General features: G+C 43.4%; 1 protein-coding gene across 1 annotated transcript in view; it reads left to right on the top strand.

Annotated features, from left to right (window-relative positions):
• grk3 (G protein-coupled receptor kinase 3) overlaps window positions 1-19,814 on the top strand; it is a 65,579-nt gene extending 45,765 nt beyond the window's left edge. Inside the window, exons 10-21 of the mRNA XM_058617074.1 lie at window positions 499-577; window positions 2,943-3,073; window positions 5,082-5,176; window positions 6,226-6,333; window positions 7,873-7,939; window positions 11,996-12,096; window positions 13,599-13,665; window positions 14,737-14,832; window positions 16,019-16,181; window positions 16,290-16,426; window positions 17,516-17,629; window positions 17,725-19,814. Of these exons, the coding sequence (XP_058473057.1) occupies window positions 499-577; window positions 2,943-3,073; window positions 5,082-5,176; window positions 6,226-6,333; window positions 7,873-7,939; window positions 11,996-12,096; window positions 13,599-13,665; window positions 14,737-14,832; window positions 16,019-16,181; window positions 16,290-16,426; window positions 17,516-17,629; window positions 17,725-17,886 (1,320 nt within the window). The 3' untranslated portion in view covers window positions 17,887-19,814. The remainder of the gene's footprint in view (window positions 1-498; window positions 578-2,942; window positions 3,074-5,081; window positions 5,177-6,225; window positions 6,334-7,872; window positions 7,940-11,995; window positions 12,097-13,598; window positions 13,666-14,736; window positions 14,833-16,018; window positions 16,182-16,289; window positions 16,427-17,515; window positions 17,630-17,724) is intronic.
• The last annotated feature ends 4,304 nt before the right edge of the window (window positions 19,815-24,118 follow it).

Genomic DNA, 24,118 nt, shown 5'->3' with positions numbered 1-24,118 from the left:
TTGTTAGCGCATCACCCTGTGAACCCAGAATTACTTTCACTAGCTCTCGTGTGCTGGAGTTTAGTATATTCGACAAATAATATTGTTGAATATACTTAAATTGCATTTTTTTTTTTTTTACTAGAAATGCATTTTTTTTTTTTTTTTTTAAGTAAGCATTTAACATTGTAATATTGGCATTTTACTCTAAGTTCTATGAGTCAGTGACACACAGCTGACTGCAATCTGCAGGTACAAGCTCAGTGGAAAAAAACTTTAGGAAATACTAATTTCAGCTTTGGTGTGCAGAGTGAATGGTTTATAAATGTTTATATGTATGTATGAATAGATAGATAGATAGATAGATAGATAGATAGATAGATAGATAGATAGATAGATAGATAGAAATATCTTTCTTAATTTCCCAGCTGTATGTAACATGCTGATTATTTGTCGTATGCTGAGAAGTGCATAAAGAAAGAGACAGTGTCTGATTGTCTTTTCTCCCCTTCTCTGTAGGACTGTCCATTCATTGTGTGTATGACATATGCCTTCCACACTCCAGACAAGCTCTGCTTCATCTTGGACCTCATGAACGGTAAGATGGCGCCGTTATTTCCAACAGCACCAACAAGCTCACCTGCAGTTGTTTAACAGCGGCCCTGGGAATAATTGGAGAGGCTTTGACACTGCCACAGGTGCTCTGGTTTGACCAGAAATGGCACTTGTATATTATTCCCCGTATTTCCCCATCTATCTTTACTGTCCCTGTCCAGTAAAGGCTTGAAAAGGGTTAATCTAATTTGCAAATTTACTCTTAAGCCATCTTCTATTTCTGCCGTTGTCCAAGGGAATCCTTTCCAAACATGTCGACCTGATCCAATCTTTCATTCTTAATCTGTGAAGGTTCTCGGTCGTCCAGCCAACCAATCAGTCAGGCTTTATTTACATAGTATCAGTTGTAGCACAGTAAAGTGCTTTACACAATACGATCAGCCCCACCCCCTCACAAAAAGAGGCATACACACTTACAGAGACACACAAATGTAGACACAACAGTTAAGGGAAGGTCAAATAAAAACATGTGAACGTGTTAACAGTTCTAACAGAGCTATGGAGCTGACAAAACTGTGAGGAAGTAACTAAAATGAAGGGATGGAAATAGAAACGATTACAAAAAAAGTATTGATCTTGGTATGTAGACACCAACTAAAGTCCTTAAAGATGAGGGGAGATTTTGTTTAGTAAACGTTAAAGAACCGGTAACACTAAATGCATGACTGTTAATTAATATGGATTTCATCACGTATGTAACAACCAAGCTTTATTTACTATACTAAATCTAAATATTGGACCCAGAACATCTCCTATTGTTGTGTGAGACTGTGACAAGGTATACTGTACTTATATTTGCTGTATTATTTCATATTTCATATATAAGTGCATAGAATCAGAGAAGAGAAGCAAAACAAACTGAACTAGCAGACAAAAGATAAGATAAAATAACACCAAGCTCTGAGCTGGCTTTCCATTTTCAAACAAGCACGTAGAGACTTACACAGGATTGAGGGCAAATTAAGGTCAAGCCTTCAGAAATCTTATGAAACGGCAACAGAGCAAGTACAAGTTAAGCATTGTGAGAATGCAGCATATTGTGCAATTAAAGGACATTGTGCAACCTTAGAAAACCAGACGAGATCTCAAGGTTGTTCGCTAAACCTTTCTTCAACAACACAGACACTTGCACAGATGATTACAGTTTGGCAGAGATTTTAAAAGACTTCAGACTAACAGTTTTCTAACGGTGCGTTCACACCAGCCTGGTTTAGTGCTGTTTATTCCAACTCTGGTGCGTTTTACCCCCCGAGTACATTTCATTTGGATCGGTGTGAACGTGGTCTGAGACCTCTGATGGGGACCAAACAGAGAGATGGTCTTGCACCGCTTACAAGTGGTTCATAACTGGTGTGAACTCTATCCACACCTTTCAGTTGAGGTGTTGTTTTAAAGGCCACAGCTTCAGTGTGAGTGGGAGAACCTATATGTACGTACCTGTGTTCTTTTTTTCCTTTCCTTGTTTCTTTTATTTTTTAAAAAAAACTTGTTATTTTTACTTATTTAGTTGAGTTGTTATTTTTGCACACACACACACCTATTAGTGATGCTGAATTTGACCTCTGCATTTAACCCGTCCTCATTACACCAGTAGCAAACCAGCCAGATGCCCTGGGAGCAATGGTTTGGATTAGGTGCCTTGCTCAAGTTCTGACCCGCACTAGGGTTTGAACTGGCAACCCTCTGGTTACAAGCCCAATTCATTTCCCAATTTGTTGTGGACTATGAAGAGGAACAGTGAATGAGAGTTGGTGAAAAGCATAAATGCAGGCAGCTTGACGACTATTCACCTCTCATCTGAAAAAGTTAGAGACGAGGAAGATGATCTGGATGACTGAGAACCTCCACAGATAATAATAATAATAATAATAATAATAATAATAATAATAATGCTTCCCACCCCAGCAACCTGCCCGTGTTCACCCTCCTAACATCTAAAGCCGAACTTCCCCAAAGTCACACCTCCATGTTGGTATTTTCCTCTGAAGGAGCCGTGGCGGCAAACAGGCGGTCTCTGAGAGCGATCAGAGGCTGCACTCGGCATTCTCAGTCAAAGCCTGAGTCACCGTTTAATGTCGGCACCACACACAACCACCGTCATCATCATCGTCGTATAGTGAGCCTCAGTGGGGCTCAAGATGCACACTACTCCAGACATGAAGGCTGACACAGTTGGGGTGGAGGATGAGGCATAGAAGGTTTTTCATCGATTCTCAATTTCTCCCCTTGAGAGGATTACCACAACTTTATTGACAGATATTGATTGAGGCGTGAGTTGTCATGTGAGGTCATTCTGACGCATTTTGTGATTCTCTCTCTCCTCTGTGTGTGTGTGTGTGTGTGTTTAGGGGGTGACCTGCACTACCACCTGTCTCAACATGGCGTGTTCAGTGAGAAAGAGATGCGTTTCTATGCGGCTGAAATCATCCTGGGTCTGGAACACATGCACAACCGCTTCGTTGTCTACCGAGACCTGAAGGTAGAGCCTTCACTCTCCCTCTCTCCCTCTCTCCCTCTCTCCCTCTCTCCCTCTCTCCCTCTCTCTCCCTCTCTCCCTCTCTCTCCCTCTCTCCCTCTCTCTCTCATCCTCCATGACATATTCCTGAAACATTTTTCTTAATCCATGGCTTCACTGTTTCCAACGACTAATAAACACACGAGTGAGTCACTGTGATTCTGTGGGGTGACATGTTCCCACATCACCATGAAAAACGTACTTCACTCACTCACTCACTCACTCACTCTGTTCTCCCACCACAAAAGCTCACTGTAACACCGCATGTGGGTGAATCCACCTCTGGGAGCAGTCCCGATTAAATTCACCCTCCCATGTTAAATGAACATTTGTTATTTTTTATCTTATTTTCTTATGTTTACAGTCAGTTAATCTGCTGTCAAAGTTATTCCTAATATCTAGACAACCCTCACTAATCCAGCGTGTTTGCTCAGTGACTGTGGAACTTTTCCAGTGTCCAATCACGAGCCAGAAATCCAGAAAGAGGCGGTCCTCTCTGCTTGTGGTTTAATGCTGTGTTTCCATTTACATAGACATTTGGAAGTCAAGGCAATTTTATTTATATAGTCACAACGTCACAAACACGATTTGCCTCGAAGGGCTTTAGAGCAGTGGTCTCAAAGTTGCGGCCCGGGGGCCACATGTGGCCAAACAAACAAACAATATCAAGTTGTAACGAGTTAATTTTGCATCATAAATTGTTTTTTTTTATTGTGAATATTGTTGCATATTAAAACAAGCACTTTTATTTTGAAATGATCCAATCCAACTTTATTTGTAAAGCACTTCAAAACAAACACAGTGGACCAAAGTGATGTAAAGAATAATGAATAAGTATAAAGACAGAGAAGCTCACACGAGGCAATGGAGTACATATAAAAAAGGAATCAATACGGCATATTGATTCCTTTTAACTACACATTTTAACTACTAATCTAAATCAGCTTTATTCATTATGAAAATAATTGGTAGTTGCAGCCATGAACTGCAGTTTGTTCTAAATTGTTACTGCATTTCTTTTGATTTTATAAACTGTGACAATAACATCATTTAAAATAAAATATATAGTTTTTTCATTCCTTGATTTATTTGTTTGTGTTCTATAACTTTGAAACAGACAAAATCATTGTCTTATTTTTCCTGTGTTCAAAGTTAGAGATGCTATTTAATGTCCTGTTCCAATTATAAAAAGGATTGATGTTTGTGTTGTTCAGTAGAGTGACAGGGTGAAATCCTGATAATCATAACACCCCCGCAGATGCTGTTTCACAGCCACAGATTGATATCAGCCATGTTTTGTGTCGTTCTCTGTTTTTCCTCCATTCACCCCTGTTTGGACTGGCTGCCATAATAATAGATATATTTTGCTGGAAGTCAGGGAGCAGTTTTAGGGCTTTAATAAACACTGCAGAACAATGCAGATAATATTCTGACTCACAGACACACACACAGAGTGTGTGAGCGGGTATCAGCGATGTTTCCAACGTTGTTTCCCACCTTAACACAAGACTTTGTTTCTCTGTGCCACTGCCCGCTGTCCGTCTGATGCAGTACAGAGGATCACTGAGAACACAGTTGATTATCATCTGTAGGGATCACAGCAGCAGAACAGAGAAGATTTGAGGATGTCCTTATTTTTAGCTTAGGGAAACACTGTCTGACATTTTTCACAATGTTCTGTCATTTTATGGAACAAACGTATTGATGAACACATTAGAGCAGCCAGTCTGAGCCCTCTCCCTCTCTCTGAACTATCCTGTGATTGGTGAAAGTCTCCTATGACGGGACATAATTGGCTCAGGCTGTGAACCAGCACAGATGTCTCTTGATTTTCATTATGCTGAAAGGTTATTATGGAATTATGGAGGAGTAACACAAAAACAAATCCTGCCTGCTCTACTACTAAAATGTTTTTCCAAAATTGTCACCCTCTTTACTCGTGTGTGTGTGTGTGTGTGTTTTCCGACCTCAGCCAGCCAATATCCTGCTGGATGAACACGGTCACGTTCGTATCTCCGACCTGGGTTTGGCGTGCGACTTCTCCAAGAGGAAACCCCACGCCAGTGTGTGAGTGCACGTCTCTGAACACCACACACAGACACACACACACACACAGACACACACACACACACACACACACACACACACACACACACACACACACACACACACACACGACTATTGCATCACCACCAGAGAACTTTAACACATCAGATGTTGTCAGGCATCGAAGGGGAACGCTGTGCACGCAGTCATTGTCTATGAAAACAACAGCATTCATTTGCATTAAGGTGATGCTCAAGCTACTGCATCCAAAATAAACAAAGGCATATACAGTATTTATACAGTGTCTATACATACACACACACACACATATATATATATATACACACTACTATTATTATACTATACTATTCCTAATGGAAACACACATGAAAAACAGTACCGTACTGTATCAAACCAAACTACATTTGTGATGTTAGAAGATCCCTCAACTTTGCCTGACTAAAAATAATTGCTGTCACAACAGATGGACACTCAGGGGAGAGGATGTACAATGGGTAAATGACTGTTTACCGCTTTTGGTTCATAATTATAGATAATAATGGTTTGTTTATGAAGACAGATTTTTTTTGCTCGGGCAGTTGCTGGCGGCATCTGTAGAACCGCTAGTGCGCTCCTCTTTAAAACCAGCTGTGTGCTGTGCTCTTCAGGATTTATGATTTGATTGTGTTAAGCAGATAACACTTAAGTCACATGATGCTTTCTGTGACTGTGACCTGCATGGCCACTGTGGGAACATCTCATCACGGCCAACAAGTACCTTCATTTGACATCATAATCAGTTGCTAGTCACTTTCCATGACATTGGGTGTTTGTTTTTTTTATTATTTATTTTTATATCTTTGTACACGTGCAACAGTGTAATAATGCCTTTACAAAGTACCATCAACCCCTGCACCACATGGTTTCCTGCAGCGAGTCACAGCCAGAAGAAGACCTTTTATCCTCCTCCTCCTCTTCGTATATGAACCATGTCCCAATGGGTCTGCAGTTTGTCATTGTGCTCTGACAGTTGTGTGTTTGACGTGAGTCTGTGGTGTGTTTTGCTGCAGCGGTACTCATGGTTACATGGCTCCAGAGGTCCTCCAGAAAGGAACAGCGTATGACAGCAGCGCCGACTGGTTCTCCTTAGGCTGCATGCTCTTCAAACTCCTCCGAGGGTAAGTGCTCCATCTTATCCTTTTCTTCTACTACTACTATTACTACGACTACTTCCGCTTCACCTTTTTTTCTCCTCTGTGCTCTGTACTGCTTTCAAACCTCTGCCTCTCTGCGAAGACCTCTTTGAATCTGCACTCCATCTTTTGCCTGCTCACTATGTTTGATGGTGTGTGTGTGTGTGTTTGATTGATGGTGGGTGTGTGTGTGTTTGATCTCAAATGTGTAAATGCCAGAGGTCTAGGCCCAGTAGGTCAGAAATCAGGTAAAAGGGAAGTGTGTGTTTGAGGCTTGTCTGTCCATTGATGTTTGGATGAGTGTGTTTGAACACTTTGGTGTTTCTATGAGGACAGAAACACATTTGTGCCCAGCCATGGCAAAACCAGCAACAAGTGGGCCAAGGGACATTCTGAGTTATTTACAGATTCTGAAAGTGTGATTTCTAAGCTTTCCATCGATGTCTAACACGTGGAAATCCGAAAATCTTTGAGGAAGATGTGGCCATTTGAATGTAGGCACTCCTCAAACTGCTTTAGGGAGAATTTTAGCCTCAAAGATTTTCACCTTCTGGGAGCCAAGAGACAGAATCATGACATTTACATAGTCCAACCCCCTCCTGGTCTAAGCTGTCAGTGAAACCACACCTCTCTGTATGAGCTACTTCTCATCACAGAAACAGGAGCACAGATACTATTTTGTGAGCTACACTGCTACACAGAACAATACATAAACAACTGGACATAATAACCTCTTAACATTTGAAGTGAAATAACTTGTATAGATATATGGGAAGGGGGTGTGGCTTATTCTGTTATAATTTCTTGTCCTTAAACTAGTGTAGTGTATATTTCCATCATCTGTTGTGTTCATGTCTGTTCTCTGTCTATACATTTTATAGACGGGGAGCAGACATGGACGCAGCAGTGGTGAAGCTTAACTCACTCAGATCATGTGATTTACATGACTTTCTTGAACGTTTGTTGAATTATAATAAATTGAGTGATCGTTGGGTCCAAAAAAGCTCAGAAATTGTTCACCTGTGTTTCCAAATGTCTTCAGTGTTAATGCTTCATTTTTTATACAGAAGAACAACACTCATGAACTTGAATGCACTAATAAACGCTTCCACCTGAAATCATCAATAAAAGATTGTTCAGTTTTTAATAATGTCATGAATATCTTTATTGCTGTAATTTCCCACAGTATTGAGATCCACTCGTACACTACATACGTTTAAGCTTCTATTGCCGGCCCCTGGTGAGCAGTGTTCACTGTCTGTATAAAATGAGGGGGCTGTGAATTACAACATTAACGCTCTGAAACAGCCTTTAATCTGCTGCTTAGCACTTGAAGCTGCAGGTGGCTAATTTAACGGAGTGCGCTGCTGGAGTATGAGACGCTGCTTCACTTTTTTCACCAGGAGTGTCGAGAGCGCGTCGTGTGCTCTTCTGTCCTGTGTGTCTGTTACTCATCCCCTCTCCTCATCTGGACTGGAAACTCATGTGTCAGTGTCTCTGTCTCTCTCTCTGTCTCCCGCTCAGGCACAGTCCCTTCAGACAGCACAAGACCAAAGACAAACACGAGATCGACCGCATGACACTCACCATGGTAAGACCCCGTCTACACGCTACGCGTCGTCCTGAGTGTCGGTGGCTCAGCACCGACAGAGGTGCACATGATGGGAGTCTCTGAGTAAACACATAGGAGTCTTAAGCTTGAACATATGGGCTTGGCCCGTGTTTGCCTTACAGTAATACCAAATGCACACAGATGTTAATATCCCTGTGCATACTTCACTGTGTGTGTGAACAAACACGCTAAGGATCCCCGATGCACGCCAATCCGCGTGAGCCGTGTTCTGCCGCCGCTTCTCCCGCATGTCCCTGGGACAGAGATGAATGTCTCCGTTGTGTAACTTTTTTTTTTTTGGCGTCGTCCCTTTTCGAGTATCTGCCTGCGACCGTTCAACACGCAGCCGTCTGTTTACTCTGCTGTGTCATGGGAAGACACAGGAGACCAAGCATATGACAGAAACTCGGCTTAGATAAACGGGGACAGTGAAGCTTAAGTACACCCCGCACAGGTTTGCTCAGCCTGTCACATCTGTGGCCTCAGCATCGTTTCAAAAGCTTGCCGAATGACTTTTTTTAAAAAAAAAATTTATTTACTGCGCTTTCATTGGAATGCGTCAAGTATCCACACCCACCAGCACTGCTTTACGCTCTATTTGACTTTAAATGGGATCATAATTTGAATTTGAAAAAGACCTTAAACTAGTGATAAAGACCATTAACTATAAACTCATTTTATAAATCAAATGAAAACTATGCCTCATTCACACTGGTCAAATCCCCCAATTTAATTAGAGTTTTGCTTGGGTTTTTGAGCAGTGGAAATGTGTTTAATCTGCATTTAGTCAGCATTAACGCACTCATTTCTTCTGCTGTCCGCTTTATTTTTGGCAGTGATTCATTCTGGGGTCATTTTTGGTGCAACAGTGAGACATCCATTCACCCTCCAGCTGTTATCCATGAATGTTTTTAGCAAATCATACTTTTTACAACTTGGTACTGTGTTGACTTTTTTTTTTAATTTCATCTTCCTGTGTTTTATATTCACACCACAGAGCAAAGCGACCACTGACCATGGGATTTGTGTTAATTGCCTTTTTGGCAGGTTCACATGAGTTCAATAATCCCACCTGCTATTTTCTCTACACTCATCTTCTCATAGACTTATGGCGTATATTTATTATATTATTTTAGCCGAACAGTGCCGAAGGTCAGTAGATCAGCTACTTAACAATCTTAAAAACGTGGGTTAATCTCCAACAAGTACCAGGGAAATCTCTATTTTTAACAGAGGATTCTGGTGTATTTAGGGACGGCGCTGCTGATCGTGAGCGGTGTGCGGCATCACAGACTCTGCCACTGTATTCCAGTCCAGTGACTGAAGAAGCTCATGAACATACTGTTTAATCAACATTCAAATCATTTGCATACTTAACATTTAAATAAGGTATTCATATTAATCAGACTATGATCAGGGCCAGAAAACCTTCCTGAGGACATGACTAATAAGAAGAAATGAAAGTGTTTATCTATGTCAGAACAGAGAAACTTGAAATGCAAGTCGGAAACATATCCTGGGTTAGTCATTGTTAGCCATATCAGCGGATAGCTACGCTCTACATGGTATTTTAGGCACACAGTGTAGCATCATGCTTAGCGGTAAGAATTAAACAGTACTTTGTGTGTGATTGGTTCAAGTGCAACACACTTGACAGAAGGGCTGTTAAAGGTAACTTTCAGTACTTCTCTGTGAAGTTTTTTGGATACTTGCTGGTCCAGTACGAACGATGTTCACTCTGGTCTCGGATCGCTCTGCGTCAGCCATTTTCTTGGCAGTAAGCTTTCCCAAAAACTCTCCTTTGTTTGCAACCAACACATGTTGCTAGTGCATGAAGAGGGGTACGTGCATAGGAGGGAGGGGGGCAGGTGATCGGATGGTGTTTTTACAGGTGTTTCTGCTCCACAGCTGACGGACATTTTTCATTATTTGTGACAATGCATTAACTAATTGGTTACAATGAACTCCCGCCCTTTTACTTTTAATGTTGTTTGGTGACAGCCGTCTTAGAAGCCCATGTCGGGGTTGGTGAGAGGTTGCAGTGTTGCTTTGTAAGGAATTCAAACTACAAATGGAACGCGCCGCGATGCTGAATGTCTTAAACCAGGTTTCGACCAGTGAATATGTTTCATCTGTATTCACTCCCGGATGAAATGATCGTCTTTTTTCTTCTGGATCATTTTGGCAGCGATGCTAATCTCGACACAATTTTAATGAATGTTTCTAGTAAACCATACTTTTTACAACTTAGAACAGCACTCTTTATTCACATTTCTTGTTACTTCACTATATTTCCTTTTATTAGCAACTTGAAATAGTTCACCGAACACAGAATTTGAATGAGGGATGGAAGGAAACGATATAAGCTTGTGTTACTGTGTATATATACGGGTGAGGCAGGAGGGGGGGAAAGGGCAGAACAACCATGAATTGGTACGTTTCACCCAAACCCTGGGTTTAGTGTGAAGAGACTGTATTGGAGCACATGCTGCTCGTCACTGAGCCTCGTGTTGTCGTTGGTTGAGCTTCAGATGATTAGACCGATCTGCTCCCACCTCCACCTCTTCACACCAAAGTCAAAGGTCACATGTTCACGATCAGATCACTGACTCTTCACCTCTCTCCTCATCACTCATCGTCCACAGCCTGTGTCCCAAAGTACACGGGACGTCTAAACAGAGAAAGTAGGATCGTCCACATCACAACAAATCCAGATTAGAATTTTAATCCAGTCACTTACTTACTGATTTGTCTGCGTAATCCTCGCCTGCCTGGTTTGTGCATGTGTGTGTGTGTGTGTGTGTGTGTGTGTGTGTGTGTGTGTGAGAGAGGCTGCAACAGGGGCCAGAGCAGGCTAAAAATACTGCTCTTTATTTATTAAACATGATGAACGGCCTCATAACATAAACACGATAGAAACAGACGGCAGCGAAAAAAGGCTGAGCAGCCAGGACAGGAAGAGATGGATAGGGGGAGCGACGGAGCGGCTTCCTGATCTATGGCTCTCCTCTGAACTCACCACCAAAGCAGCGACTTTACACCTGTCAACAAAAACGGAAGGAAAGAATAAAGCAATTATAAAAAAAAGTTAGAGACAACTGTGCCTTCCATGTTCCCAGGGGATCACTGAGGAGTGGACACTCTATCACACCCTATAACACTGATCGAGGCCAAAGGTGGAGATACTACTAGTTTGTTAGGTACACAAGTGGCAGGAGAGGCTCTTTTGCGTTGTGTGTTCAGATTATTTGAAGTTACTTTCTTGCCTTTCTTTCATCTTGAACCAGTCTGATCATTCTCTTCTCACCTCGGGTATCAGCGAGTCTTTTCTCCCAGAAAACTGCTGTATCGTTTCAGACCATTCTCAGTAAACCATAGAGACCATAGAGAAAAGAGCAGTAGGTCAGCAGCAGGGATGGAAACAACACGGCATTTTGAGAGTTGATTGTCGAGACCCACGTGTCAAATGTTTGGCGAATTGTCTGCCTTTTTTTTCCTTTTTCACAACAACAGCAGCAATGCGGAGGGTGGAAAATATTATATAATATAATATAAAATATAATATAATTTTAGGCTCAAAAACATGGCCGTCATGTCCAATATTGACCATCAAAGCAGTGACCGACAACTAAACGAAACAGAAAGAGATGATCTAATCACAAATAAAATCATAAAACAGCAGTGGAAGTAAAATAGGTGATAGAGAAATCATCCAAATATGAAGGTGAACTCATCTTGCCTTATGCATCAGAGAAAGTGTTGAAATACGTCCAGCTTGAAAGTAAATAGGACATTTCTGTAAACAAATAACAACAAATGACAATGACATGAACGCATACAATCATTGAGATTAAAGTTCAGTATATTGTCTATATCCTAAATTGCAGATTAAGATTTTTCTGAGTGTAATCCTCATCATTCATGATTCTTTTCCTCTCCTTACATGGAGGTTTTAAGCCTGATGGTAGATGGTGATAACTTCCTGCTCTCCATAGTAATAATCTGACTTCCCCTCTCTCCCTCTTCCTCTTGTAGAATGTGGAACTGCCAGACTCTTTCACCACAGAGCTCAAAGATCTGCTGGAGGGGCTGCTGCAGAGGGATGTGGCCAAGAGGCTTGGCTGCCAGGGCCGAGGGTACGACACACACACACACACGGGTCTTCACAAATGAATGTTGTATTCACACCAGCTCTTCTAAATCGAATCCTAGTTCACTTGCTCAAAAAGTCTGGTTCGTTAGTGTTGGTGTGAACGCGCAACCGGACTCTGATCTGCACCAAAGAAGCGAACTCTGGTCCGCCTTAAATCTAGGTCTCGGCTCACTTCAAGTGAACCATATGCAAGAAGCGGACTACAACGCAGGGCATTGTGGGTAAACGCAACCAGAACATATGCGGCGTGTAGAACGCTAGCCGGGAGAAACGTGTGGTTGCATCGTACATGTGTCGTATGTTAACATGAAACCATCGTATTTGCTCTGATGTGGAGGAAACAGACGTCCTGCATGAACCAACAGATGAGCCGGTTTTCTTCTTCTTCGTTGTTGTCTCGTCTTCTCCTTCAGTAATGCTCGATGCAGCGCCGCCCTCAGGCGAGGAGGGGAACGCGTTATTCAAAAGATTTGAAGTGTGAAAACGACTTAAAAGATATTTTGTTGGGTTAAGGCTTGGTTTAAGGGTTAGGGTTAGAGTTGGGTTTATGTAAAGGTTAGGTTATGGGTTACTGTGAGGCATTAAGTTGTGATGTGAGGGTAAGGGGATAGGAAATGCATGATGTCTATGTATTTCTTATCCCCTAACTCTAACTTTAACCATCTCAACTCTATGCCTAATCCTAACCCCAGTGCTTGAAGTCGTCCGGTGCTGTCTGCTTCTTTACTTTACTTTACTCTGACTTAATATTGAAGTGAATATATGTCGTGAACATCACTAACATCTTGTGGTTCTTAATTTAGTGTGTAATTATTTACTATTACTACTGACAGACATAAACGCCTCATGGTTACAAGTAACCCTGAGGACACAGCCTACTACAGACACACACACACACACACACACACACACACACACACACACACACTCTTGTACTGTGAGGACACACTGCACTTCCCCTTACTCTATCCCTTAACTCTCAAAAAGACACTTAAAGTTGTGAGGACCAGCCAAAAATATCCTCACAAAGCTAGATTTGAGTCAAAATGTGTCCTCACAGCCTACTACACACACACACACACACACACACACACAGGGTAAAGTTCCCGTCTTCGCGCCCATGTCCTCGGGCGTTTGGTTGAATTCATCAATCAGACAGATTTTGCTGGATGTGCTCATTAAGGCTGAAAACAGTAGGTGGCGTGGTCTGCGGCTCAGTGGAGTCGGACAGAGATGGAGGTGAAATGATCCGATGGAAGTCGAATTCATGAGTGATTTCATCGGCGCCGTCATTTCTCATCAGCTCAGGACTAAACCGCAGCGATGGATCACTGTCTGCACCGGGCATCGGGTTAAATGGCAGGATTATGAGGGTGTAATCTGGTAAACACTGCCACCCAGTGTACAAATGTATATAAGAGCAGTGTTCACTCTGCCTCTCTCTGTGTCTCTCCAACACACACACACACACACACACACATGCAGAGCCCCAGAGGTGAAGGAGCATCAGTTCTTCAAAGGCATCGACTGGCAGCAGGTTTATCTCCAGAAGGTGAGTGAGCTTTGTTTTCCTAATTAATGTTATTGTCATGTTTGTGCTGCATTAAATCCAAACTGTGCCCAAGTCTTTTATTTTGAAGGTGCAGTTTTGCTACATAGAGCTGACCCACCCCCTGATATAAATATAATATAATATAAATCCTTTATTTTATTTTTTTTGCCAAATGAAAACCACCTCACCAAACGTTTACATACTGGACCTTTCATTTTATACAGATATTGAAATAATAACGCTATAATTCACATGAGCTCTGGCTTATGGAGAGCCATCTCAGTGCGCCACATTTATTTCTGATGCCTTTTTTCCATTTCCAATCCTTGTATGCAAATGAGGAGGCGTGGTTAATCATAGATCCAGACCGAAATAAAATAAAAGAAACAAAAGTCCCCTGAAAAGAATACTTTTATTTATTTATTTATTTATTTATTTCAGGGGTGTATTTATTTATGTCTGTTTTTATTTATTGATTTCATTTTGACTGGCTCTCCATGACTGTCACCTTCATACTGTGAAACCTTTTTCCACATTTCACTGCGTTGTATTGATCAAAGATTTATGTCACAGGGATCAAGGGGAGTGCCACAGTTTATGTATTTAAATAAAAACAGACTAACAATAAATGAAGCAACAGGTACTCTCTGTAGTTTTGTAATAACCCCGAGAACATTTAACCAACAGTTCACCCTCTCTGCTGCTGCTGGTCTCCATAGTGATGAGATCTGAGCTTTACTAGAACACAAACTAATGGATGAAGCACTGTGTATCATGGACTCAAACATGTCAAACCACTGGTATCAAAGGTTTTTAAATTAGTATCAGCCACTGAAAACTAAACATTGTTCTTTTTTCTCTTTTTTATTCATTCATTCATTTCATTTTATGCCCCAACCCTTGAACTAATCATACGATAACACTGCCAACTTTCCTGTAAGACAGTGAATCATGTGTGCCATGTTTCACGAGTCACAGTTACAGTTGTCATGGTTACACCATCCACTGCTGTGGAAGTGTCTGCTTGTGTCGCTCACCCTCTCCTCTCCTCTCCTCTGACCGTCTCTTCAGTACTCTCCTCCACTGATCCCGCCCAGAGGAGAGGTGAACGCCGCGGATGCTTTTGACATCGGCTCATTTGATGAGGAGGACACCAAAGGCATCAAGGTAAAAACACACACACACACTCGTACAAAAATATCCAGATACAAAGAAGCATGTAAAACCTTCTTTTTTTTGTCATAGTTCACAGTATTGGTCACTTTTTCACACACTAAATTTCTACGTGGGCCCAAAAAGATCCCTTAGGGTTAATGTGCAACAAAATACAAGCCTTAAAAACAAGCATATACTGTTTATAAGATAGCAGGCAAACAATCTAACTTTTCTGTGAGCTTTCTGCTGCCATATCATGTCCCGACCTCTTATCTTAACTACGGGAGCCCGCGTGGAGCATCGGTGGTGGAAGTTAAAGAAAAAAAAAAACTCACTAACAGCAGCTGCTGCTGCGTTACATCACTACACAAATGTAGCCTGTAGTATCCACTTCCTACTTATTGTCCCAGACTCCTCCCCCTTATATAAAAGCTGCACTTGTTGCTTCTTGACCTTTTGAAGTGCACTGTGAGCAATTGACAGGCTCCTCCCACTGAGCACCTTGCACAGCTGCAACTCGATGTCAGACCACGCCCCCCTGCTCTCAGTCCACTTCTTGGCATTTGTAATACATTCTCAAACACAGTGAAACCCAGGAGTGTTTAACTGTGTTCACATGCTGTCTCAGACAGCATGTTCACTCTCGTATGTTTCCTCACCCTCTGCATGTGTGAACATCAGAGAGGAAGGGAAGGAAATGTTGAGCGGTGGACTCGTCTCCTGTCGCGCTCATACCACAAGGAACGGCGATCACTCCTGATCATTTCAGAGCAGGAAATAAAGCAGTTGAACAACAACAACAACAACAACAACAACATGTTCCGCGGTCGTTTCCTCCGACACATTAACACTAATGTGGCTGAAGCAGCAGTAAGTCATCTGCTGAAATAAAGGGCGGACGTGTTTGCTGATGTTTCCCTGGGCAGCAGTCATTAACACGCGAGTGCTGCGGGAAATAATGGCTGTACAGTTGTGAGAACATCAAGATGGAGGGAGGAGAGTGTTCAGCTCTGCTCCCCTGGTGATGATCCCATCAGAGCTTTACTGCTGCAGTCTTTTTAAACAGAGAAAAACGTCAAGACGATGTCGATCGAAGTTATTTTGTAGAAGAACAAAGAAAACAGAACTTATTGACGTTTAGATACGAGAGGTCCATGTGTTACCAGGCAGAACTAAACGTCCTGCTCTCTGTCCTCAGCTGCTCGACAGTGACCAGGAGCTGTACAAGAACTTTCCTCTGGTGATATCGGAGCGCTGGCAGCAGGAAGTGGCAGAGACGGTGTACGAGGCGGTCAACTCGGACACGGACAAGAGCGAGGCGCGCAAGAGGGCCAAGAACAAGCAGCTGGGCCACGAGGAGGGTAATGACGCACCGCCGGGAGGACACGATCTACACAATCTAAACACTAAAGACGTCTCTGACCCTGTCTCTCTGTCTCTCTCTGTCTCTCTGTCTCTCTGTCTCTCAGACTATGCACTGGGTAAGGACTGCATAATGCACGGCTACATGCTGAAGCTGGGGAACCCCTTCCTGACCCAGTGGCAGCGTCGATACTTCTATCTCTTCCCCAACCGTGTGGAGTGGAGGGGGGAGGGCGAGTCCAGGGTGAGTTCACCTCCGTCTCTCTGAAAGAATAAGACGACACGACCTAAAGATGTATCACTGGGTCAAACTGAGAGGGTTTCTTATCCTTTTACTGTGACGGCGTGCATGTGTTAGTTCCTCACAGCCGGCGTTGTCATGACAACCGTGTCATCTCAGGAGTTCTTGTGCTTTTGAGCAGTTGGAAACCACCTGGTTTTAACTTTGCACCAGACACTGTGTTACAGTCGTGTGTGTCACAAGTTAAAGGTCTAATCTGCAAATGTTCTGCATCGTCATGACACAAGGAAACAGATGGTAGCTGTAGATCAGGGTTGTTTGGTGGGCGATTAAATAGATTTCCTGTTTATAATCACACCAAAGAAAGTGTATCTTTAGAAGTCCATTTATCCTGAAGCGAGAGGGCTGCTGCTGCTGCTGCTGCTGCTGCTGCTGCTGCTGCTGCTGCTGCTGCTGCTGCTGCTGCTGCTGCTGCTGCTTATGTTTTGTCTGTCTGTCTTTGTCCTGACTCCACACTGAAGGAGACGTGGCTTAAACACTTTAAAAAGCGCAGAGACGGGGTGAGTGTTGTAAACCAGGTCCAGGTCCCTGCGGTGTCCTCGTGTCCCCTGCTCTCTTTAAGTAAAGCCAGCCTTCCATCCTCCCTGCTTCACGCCATGTAGTGTCACTTCAAACTGCTGCTAGTAGCTGTATTTAAAAAGGAGAGACACCCCGAGAGGCGTTTAGGTGCCGGGCCTCTGTATTAACCCTTTAAACTTGTGACTATCACTGTTCGTGTTCTTCGTAACTCAGCGTCTGTGACATCTGTGGAGGTGAAACCACCTCACGGTGTTTTTCTTTATTAAGAGCTCAGTGTAATAAGTTTAAACCTGTTTTGAAATGAGAAAAAAGGTAATGTTTTTTGTGCAGACACAGTGTGGTTGCTCCTTTCACTCAGGTGTAAAGCTGTGTTTAGTGTGAAGCTTCCAATCCAAAGCTCTGCAGTGGCTGTAGTTGACAGGACGGGTGTGTTAGTCTCTCCACTTCAGCCCTCGTGCTTCCTTTGTGTGTGTGTGTGTGTGTGTAAGCTTCACCTTCACCTTTCCTTCACAGCAAAACCTGTTGACGATGGAGCAGATCGTGTCGGTGGAGGAAACGCAGATTAAAGACAAGAAGTGCATCCTGCTGCGCATCAAAGGCGGGAAACAGTTTGTGCTGCAGTGCGAGGTAGGGCCGCTCTCATTCGTCCAGCTGTGTCGACGTGATGTGAGACAGGAGAGAGGAGAGAGGAGAGGTGACTCTGGTTTGTGTTCTGTGTGCAGAGCGACCCGGAGTTTGTGCAGTGGAAGAAAGAGCTGACCGAGGCGTTCACAGAAGCCCAGAAGCTGCTGCGTCGTGCTCCCAAAGTCATCGGGAAGGGGCGGGCCGGAGTGGTGGAGCTCTCCAAACCTCCACTCACACACCGCAATAGCAACGGCCTGTGAATACACACACACACACACACACACACAGATATATACACACACACACGCACGCACACACACACGCATACACACACTGCACCCCCCTCCCCTCCTCATCAGCCACAGGACATTTGCTCTGACACGTTTCCCACCGTGAGGTGTGTGCGTGTGTGCGCGCGCGTGTGTGTGTGTGTGTGAACGGAGCATGACCACCAGCCACCATGTGACACACACACACACACACACACACACACTCACTCATCACGAAGACCAGTCACAAGAGCGATTGATTCTTTTGTTTTAGTTTTTATTTTTTCTCTGCCACGGGACCTGAGAGGACGGAGGGACGTGAGGCGAGGAGACGCCGTGACGAGGACGTGTCCTTGTCCCTCTGGTTTCCGTCCCCCCCCCCCGCTTGAATCAGGTGAATCCAGAACCAGGATCTGCAGCAGCCGCACAGACTCTGAGCCGCTGTGTTTACTCAGTGAGAGAGAGAGCGAGAGAGAAAAGGCTGCTCCAGTGGTTCCTCTCATCCCTCCCTCTCACCTGTCCTCCCCCGTTATTATATTAAGTGTGTAAAGTGCCAACGTCAATATTTACTTGAGTCACCTGAGCATCTGGAACGACCTGCTCTGGCGGCAGATGTTGCCCCTCCCTCCCTCCCTCCCTCCCTCTCTCTCTCTCCCTCCCTCCACACACACGGATACACAGAGGAGGGAGTGTGTACGCGGTGGGGGCGGTGGCGGTCTTGGTTGTGGGGGTGGTGGTGGGTCGGGGAGGGAGGTGATTGATCATTCCACACTGCAGAAAAGCGGAAGTACAAGGAGCCACGGACTCTTCCAGATAGGCTCCTGTACAGCCGGGGTTACCATAGAGACTGATATTTCATTGGCTGTCGAAAAGTGCAGCTGGTTGCCACGGGAACCCTGAAGACTGGTCTATACCAGGGAGACTGGTAACCACGGACAACGGTGTAACTAGTGTGTATTACGGCTACACTTGCAGATAAAAAAAAAAGAAGATGATGGCAGAGGGGAGGGAGCGAGGACGTGACTCTGTGACTCTGTACATACACAAACCCTGTCTCTGTGCATCGCCAGTGTTTCAGTCCAACGTGTTTGCATTAGCGGGGACTTTTCTCTGTCTGCCTGTTTGTGAATCTGTCCTGGCTTTTTAAGGGAAGGGAGGGGGAGGGAGGGAGGGAGGGAGGAGAGGGAGGCGCTGCGTTACCTCAGTCAGACTGTTTGTTTTTGAAAACGGGGAAGGATGAGAGCTGCTCAAGGTTCCAAAAAACGCCCGGCGTGGCCCGCATTAACGCAGACGAGCGCAGACAGTCTGCTGCTGAGGAGGCGGGAACATGAACAAAGACAAGCTGATTAAACTCATGAAAGGAAAAAAAAAATCCACCTTCAAATCCACCAAACACAACTTAAATGGGCTTTTATTTTTTTGTTTTCTTCAGTCTGTGTAAACATAGACGCTTGAGTTTAGTGTTTATTGTCGTTCTGCACGGTCACAGCAGAGACGTCGAGCTTGTGTCTCAATGAAGAATCAATCGTTTATATTTCACCGACCGCAAACCTGTTTACATCAAACTATGGTTCAAATATACACACACACAACTCATGTCACAAAGACGGTGTCGAACATTCACCATTAAGAATCTGAAGGCCTAAAAAAACTGTTAACTTTGCGTAATTGTCTTCATCTAAGCAGCTGTGTGTGTGTGTGTGTGTGTGTGTGTGTGTGTGTGTGTGTGTGGCCGTTCACAGGAAATCCAAACAAAGATTGATTAGATTTTTATTGTCGACATTAATTAACACGCGTTAATAAACATGAGGTTATCTTTCGTGAAAACGTCATCATAGAAACTAAATAAATGAGGAATAATAAAGTGGCATTTGAGAATATCAATATTGAAGAGCACAGTAATAAAAACCGAGAAATTCTATCGTCTCCTTCACCAACTGATTCAAGAGCTTTGTGAAGGAGTATCACACACACACACACACACACACACACACACACACGCTTGCATTAAAAAAGGATCCGGCACATGTGCTGCCTCCCTCTGGTTAGACAGTGGTCAGCTGACAGGAAAAGGTTAAGTTTTAAGATTTTCACACATTTTCAAAACAACGTTAAATAAAAAAACAACGTTGCGACGGCGTCACTGACGCGCTCTCGTGTCTGATCTGCGGCCTGCACTCCCCCTCCCACAGCTCTCGGCTCACTTCTTGGCATTTTGTTTGTTTTTTTTTAAATCAGGCATCAGAATAGGGTGGGGTTTAGTTGATGCTTGTGTGTGTGTGTGTGTGTGGGTTCTCTGTTTAATCACGGTGGAAACATTGAATATACAAAACAATGTAAACAATGTTTTTTTTTTGTCCTTTTAATGTCAAAAACATTTATTCAGTCAGTGAAGTTTGTGACTCAGTGCAGGACACACACACACACACACACACACATGCCGTCAGCAGTGTTTCAGGGCGGAGTCTTGTTTTTAGTCTTATTTTTTTTGTGCTTGAATGTGACGCAGTTGAGTTTTGTTTGACAGCATTAAAGAGCAGAACCGTGCACACTCGTGTTGAAGGAGAGGGAGCGGGGGAACCGGGGGAACCGGGGGAACCGGGGGAACCAGCGCGTTGTTGGACTCGTTCATAACTTTCAGGGTTTTTCTTTGGTTCTCTTACGTCATGCAGTACAGTGTCCTCGTCTGTGATGTCCATGCATTTCCACAGCTGTGATGTGTGACCTGCAGAAGGAAAAGGGGTTTCTGATTTAAGGGGTTTATTGTGATGACTAAATGATTCTTTTCTTTCTAGCCTTTACCTGTGGGGGGGGAGATATTATCATCTTATAGAGAAATGTCGTCACCTCTGAAGGTGTCTTTTATTTTTGTAAACCAAAATGGTTTTTATTGTTTTCATTGAGATGTATGTCGTTGCACCTTTTTAGCCCAATGTGTTACTTAATAGCTGTTCAATGTGCCAAATAACTGTTGCTGATTGAGTGGAACCAATGGGAAGCCGACTTCACTCTACATCCATGCTAAAACACACACACACGCACACACACGTGCGCACACACACACACACTTTGCGGTGGAAGTTTTTGAAGGGTACAAAACTGTGACCAAACATTTTCTGGTGTGTGTGTGTGGTGTTTTTTTTCTGTGTGATTCTGACTTTCACACATGCACTCCATCTCCACTCCCAACTTAAGACTTTTCTTCTTCTTCTTCTTTCACGCTGTGTGTATGTCCTGTGAGTGTGTGTGTGTGTGTGTGCGTGTGTGTGCGCGTGTGTGTGAGCACACCTCATCCTGTTCTTGTTTTGCTCATACACAGATTCTCAGCTTATAAAGGTCGGCATATAGGAGGAAAAAAAAATCAAATCAAAGTATATATAAATATATGTGTATATGAAATGAGAAAATGCTTTAGGTTTATTTAAAAGATTTAATGTAGAAAACAAAATGAAATTGTTCGGGGAGGTCGGGGCTTCTTTCTTTTTTTGTTTTTTTGTTTTTCTGTTATTTTCGATGTGAGTATAATTCTTTGTGGTGAAGACTTCAGCTCGAAACTTGCACATAAAGACTTTAGATATTGTACCTGCGAGATCCAGATGACTATTTTTGTTTAAATAACGGACTCTTTGCTCTTTCATATTTATTGCGCATGTGGGGAGTGCTGTCTCTCTTTCTCTCTGTCTCTCTCTCGCTCCGTCTCTCCTCCTCCTCCTCCTCCTCTTCCTCTCGTGTGGGAGCTAAACTCCTCTGAGTGACACCGTCAGAAACTCTTCTCTCTTCTGTTTTTTTTTCATATGCCGCAGACAAACACAAATACTACTGGCTTTGGGTTATTATCACCATCGAGGTTATGATAATGCTGATATATAATTGATGATATTATTCGACGATGATTAGTAAATTTATTTTATTTCAAAGATTTTTTTTGTGTGCAACAGGTAGGACAGTGTTGCGTGTTGGACTGCTTGTAAAAACAGTTCATGAATAAAAATCCTTTTTCCGTGTTGCCTCCTGTCGCTCACGTTTGTTGTGTTTCTGACAAACTGTTCTTTCATTAAAATGTCGTCACGACGATCACATGAAACCTTTTACTGATTAAAGTTTACATGTTTCCACCTGAGAAATGATGAGTCACACGACAGTTCAGTAAAAAGACAAATATCTTAAGCGTGTGTAAACCACTCACTCTCCCACACCAAAGTCCATAGAGAAAACGAGTGATTTTTACTGGAGCTGCTGGTCCACCGCTGCCTCGTGTGGTCACTTTGTGTCACTGAGGTCAATCTGAACACTGACGTGACACAAAAACACGTTTAAACTTACTGATGGAGACAAATACGCTGCGTCTGTGAGTCTAAACTTGTGACTCTGTGACTTCTGTGTCCTTCACTCAGATTTAGCTCAGTGACACAAACTGACCACACGAGGCAGCGGTGGACCAGCAGAGGGCGTTCCAGTTCAGTTTCCTGTGATTAAAGTCTGAATCTAACTACAAGAGAAAGCAGCAAACATCACTCTGAACAGATCATAGACTGTAGCTGATGTTATTGAGGGTTTTTTGTTAATGATGATGTTGCTTTTCCCAAAGATCAGGAGAAGAAAATATCATCCATTAGATTGTGAAAGAGTGAATTAACCAAATACTAGACAACTCAATTAATAACATACAGACCATTTGCTCTTTAACTGTGTGTGTGTGTGTGTGTGTGTGTGAGCATTTTCTGCACAAGATTGAACATTCTGTCTTTTAGTGCAGCACTGCCCCCTCCTGGTCGGTACAGAAATCATCATATTCACAGTTTAAAGAGTTACGTCTCAAGAATCTCCTGCATGTTTGTCCTGCAGGACGTGTGATGTGGATCTGTGTTCAGTCATGTGACCAATCACACAACAGCTGTAAGAGAATGGGATTATATGTGAAATAAGCTGCGACGTTACCTGCGTTAAAAGCTGCCCAATGAAAGATAAAGTTTCATGTATTTTGAAATGCAGAGAAATCCCAGATACACGATCACTGACTTTATCACATTCACTTCTGATATAAATCATGTCTTTATTTAAATGTTCCACTTGTCCATGTGGATATAAGAGAATGCTGTTTGCAAAATAATAATGATCATACAAAAAAGACTAATCAGAATTCAAATGAATCACTATAATATTTGAATGCAGGTTAATAAAACTAATCTATAAAGATCATGAATAACATGTAAAACACCTTTATTTCTGATCAGATTAACTGGGCGTTACCAGAGGGTCTGGGTTGCCCTTGAGCAAGGCACCCGATCCCCGATGTGACAGAATCACGCACAGAGTGACTGAGGCTGTGTGAGTCAAAGGCACTGATTTATTATTTTAGACAAAGAAAACTTAACGTTTATGGATCAGCCAGACATTTAAGAGCCTCTCCTGCTCTGACTGCAGCTGTGCGACGCGAGGCCTGGGCCACCTGTGACTGCTTATGACGGGGGGACAGGACGGGGGGGGGGGGGGGGGGGGTCCTGCTTTCATGTCAGAGAGAAAAAGCTCTAATAACCCTGGAAAGAGTCGTGTTTTTTTAGAAATAGTCACCAGAGGAATCTGAATCTTTGCTTAATATAGCGACAAAGTCACTACGTTGGCAAAACTGGAGGCCGGGGGCTTTCCCGAGTCAGGAACGCCCGTCTGAACTTGGAAATTCCGAGTTACAAACACAAATGGAACGCAGCACTACGTTGGTCATCATGGAGTGTGCATTCAAACTGCAGAGATGTTTTCCATCTGTAAACACGTTTATTCTTCCTCCTCCTCCTCCTCCTCACACAGAAACCAAGAGGCTCCTCCTCCTCCTCCCCCTCCTCCCCTCAGCCTCAGCTGGAGCTGTCGATCAAACTGGACAGCTGATGTGCACCGGTGGCCTCTGGCAGGAGCAGCCGGTGTCTGTTATCACCCTCCCACACACACACACACACACACAGTCACACACAGTCACACACCTTTAAACAGCAGTGATATAGTTCAGCTCCACCTGAGTAATGAAGTCTGTCCTCCGTCTCTTCTGTGTGTCTCACTCGTCCTCGTCTTCAGTCCCCGAGTGTCCAAACTGGGCCGTCGTCCCCTTCCCCCTGTGACTGTTCCTGCAGATATTTATAGAGGAACCGTCTGTCAACCCTGTCCTGCTGCTTATCACTGTGTGTGTGTGTGTGTGTGAGACTCTATTTCTGACTCTATAGCTGCCCCTCAG

This window comes from Solea solea, chromosome 19 (assembly GCF_958295425.1).
Source record: "Solea solea chromosome 19, fSolSol10.1, whole genome shotgun sequence".
Classification (NCBI taxonomy): domain Eukaryota; kingdom Metazoa; phylum Chordata; class Actinopteri; order Pleuronectiformes; family Soleidae; genus Solea; species Solea solea.
The sequence above is the reverse complement of the archived record's forward strand: the minus strand, read 5'-3'. Positions and strand labels throughout refer to the sequence as shown.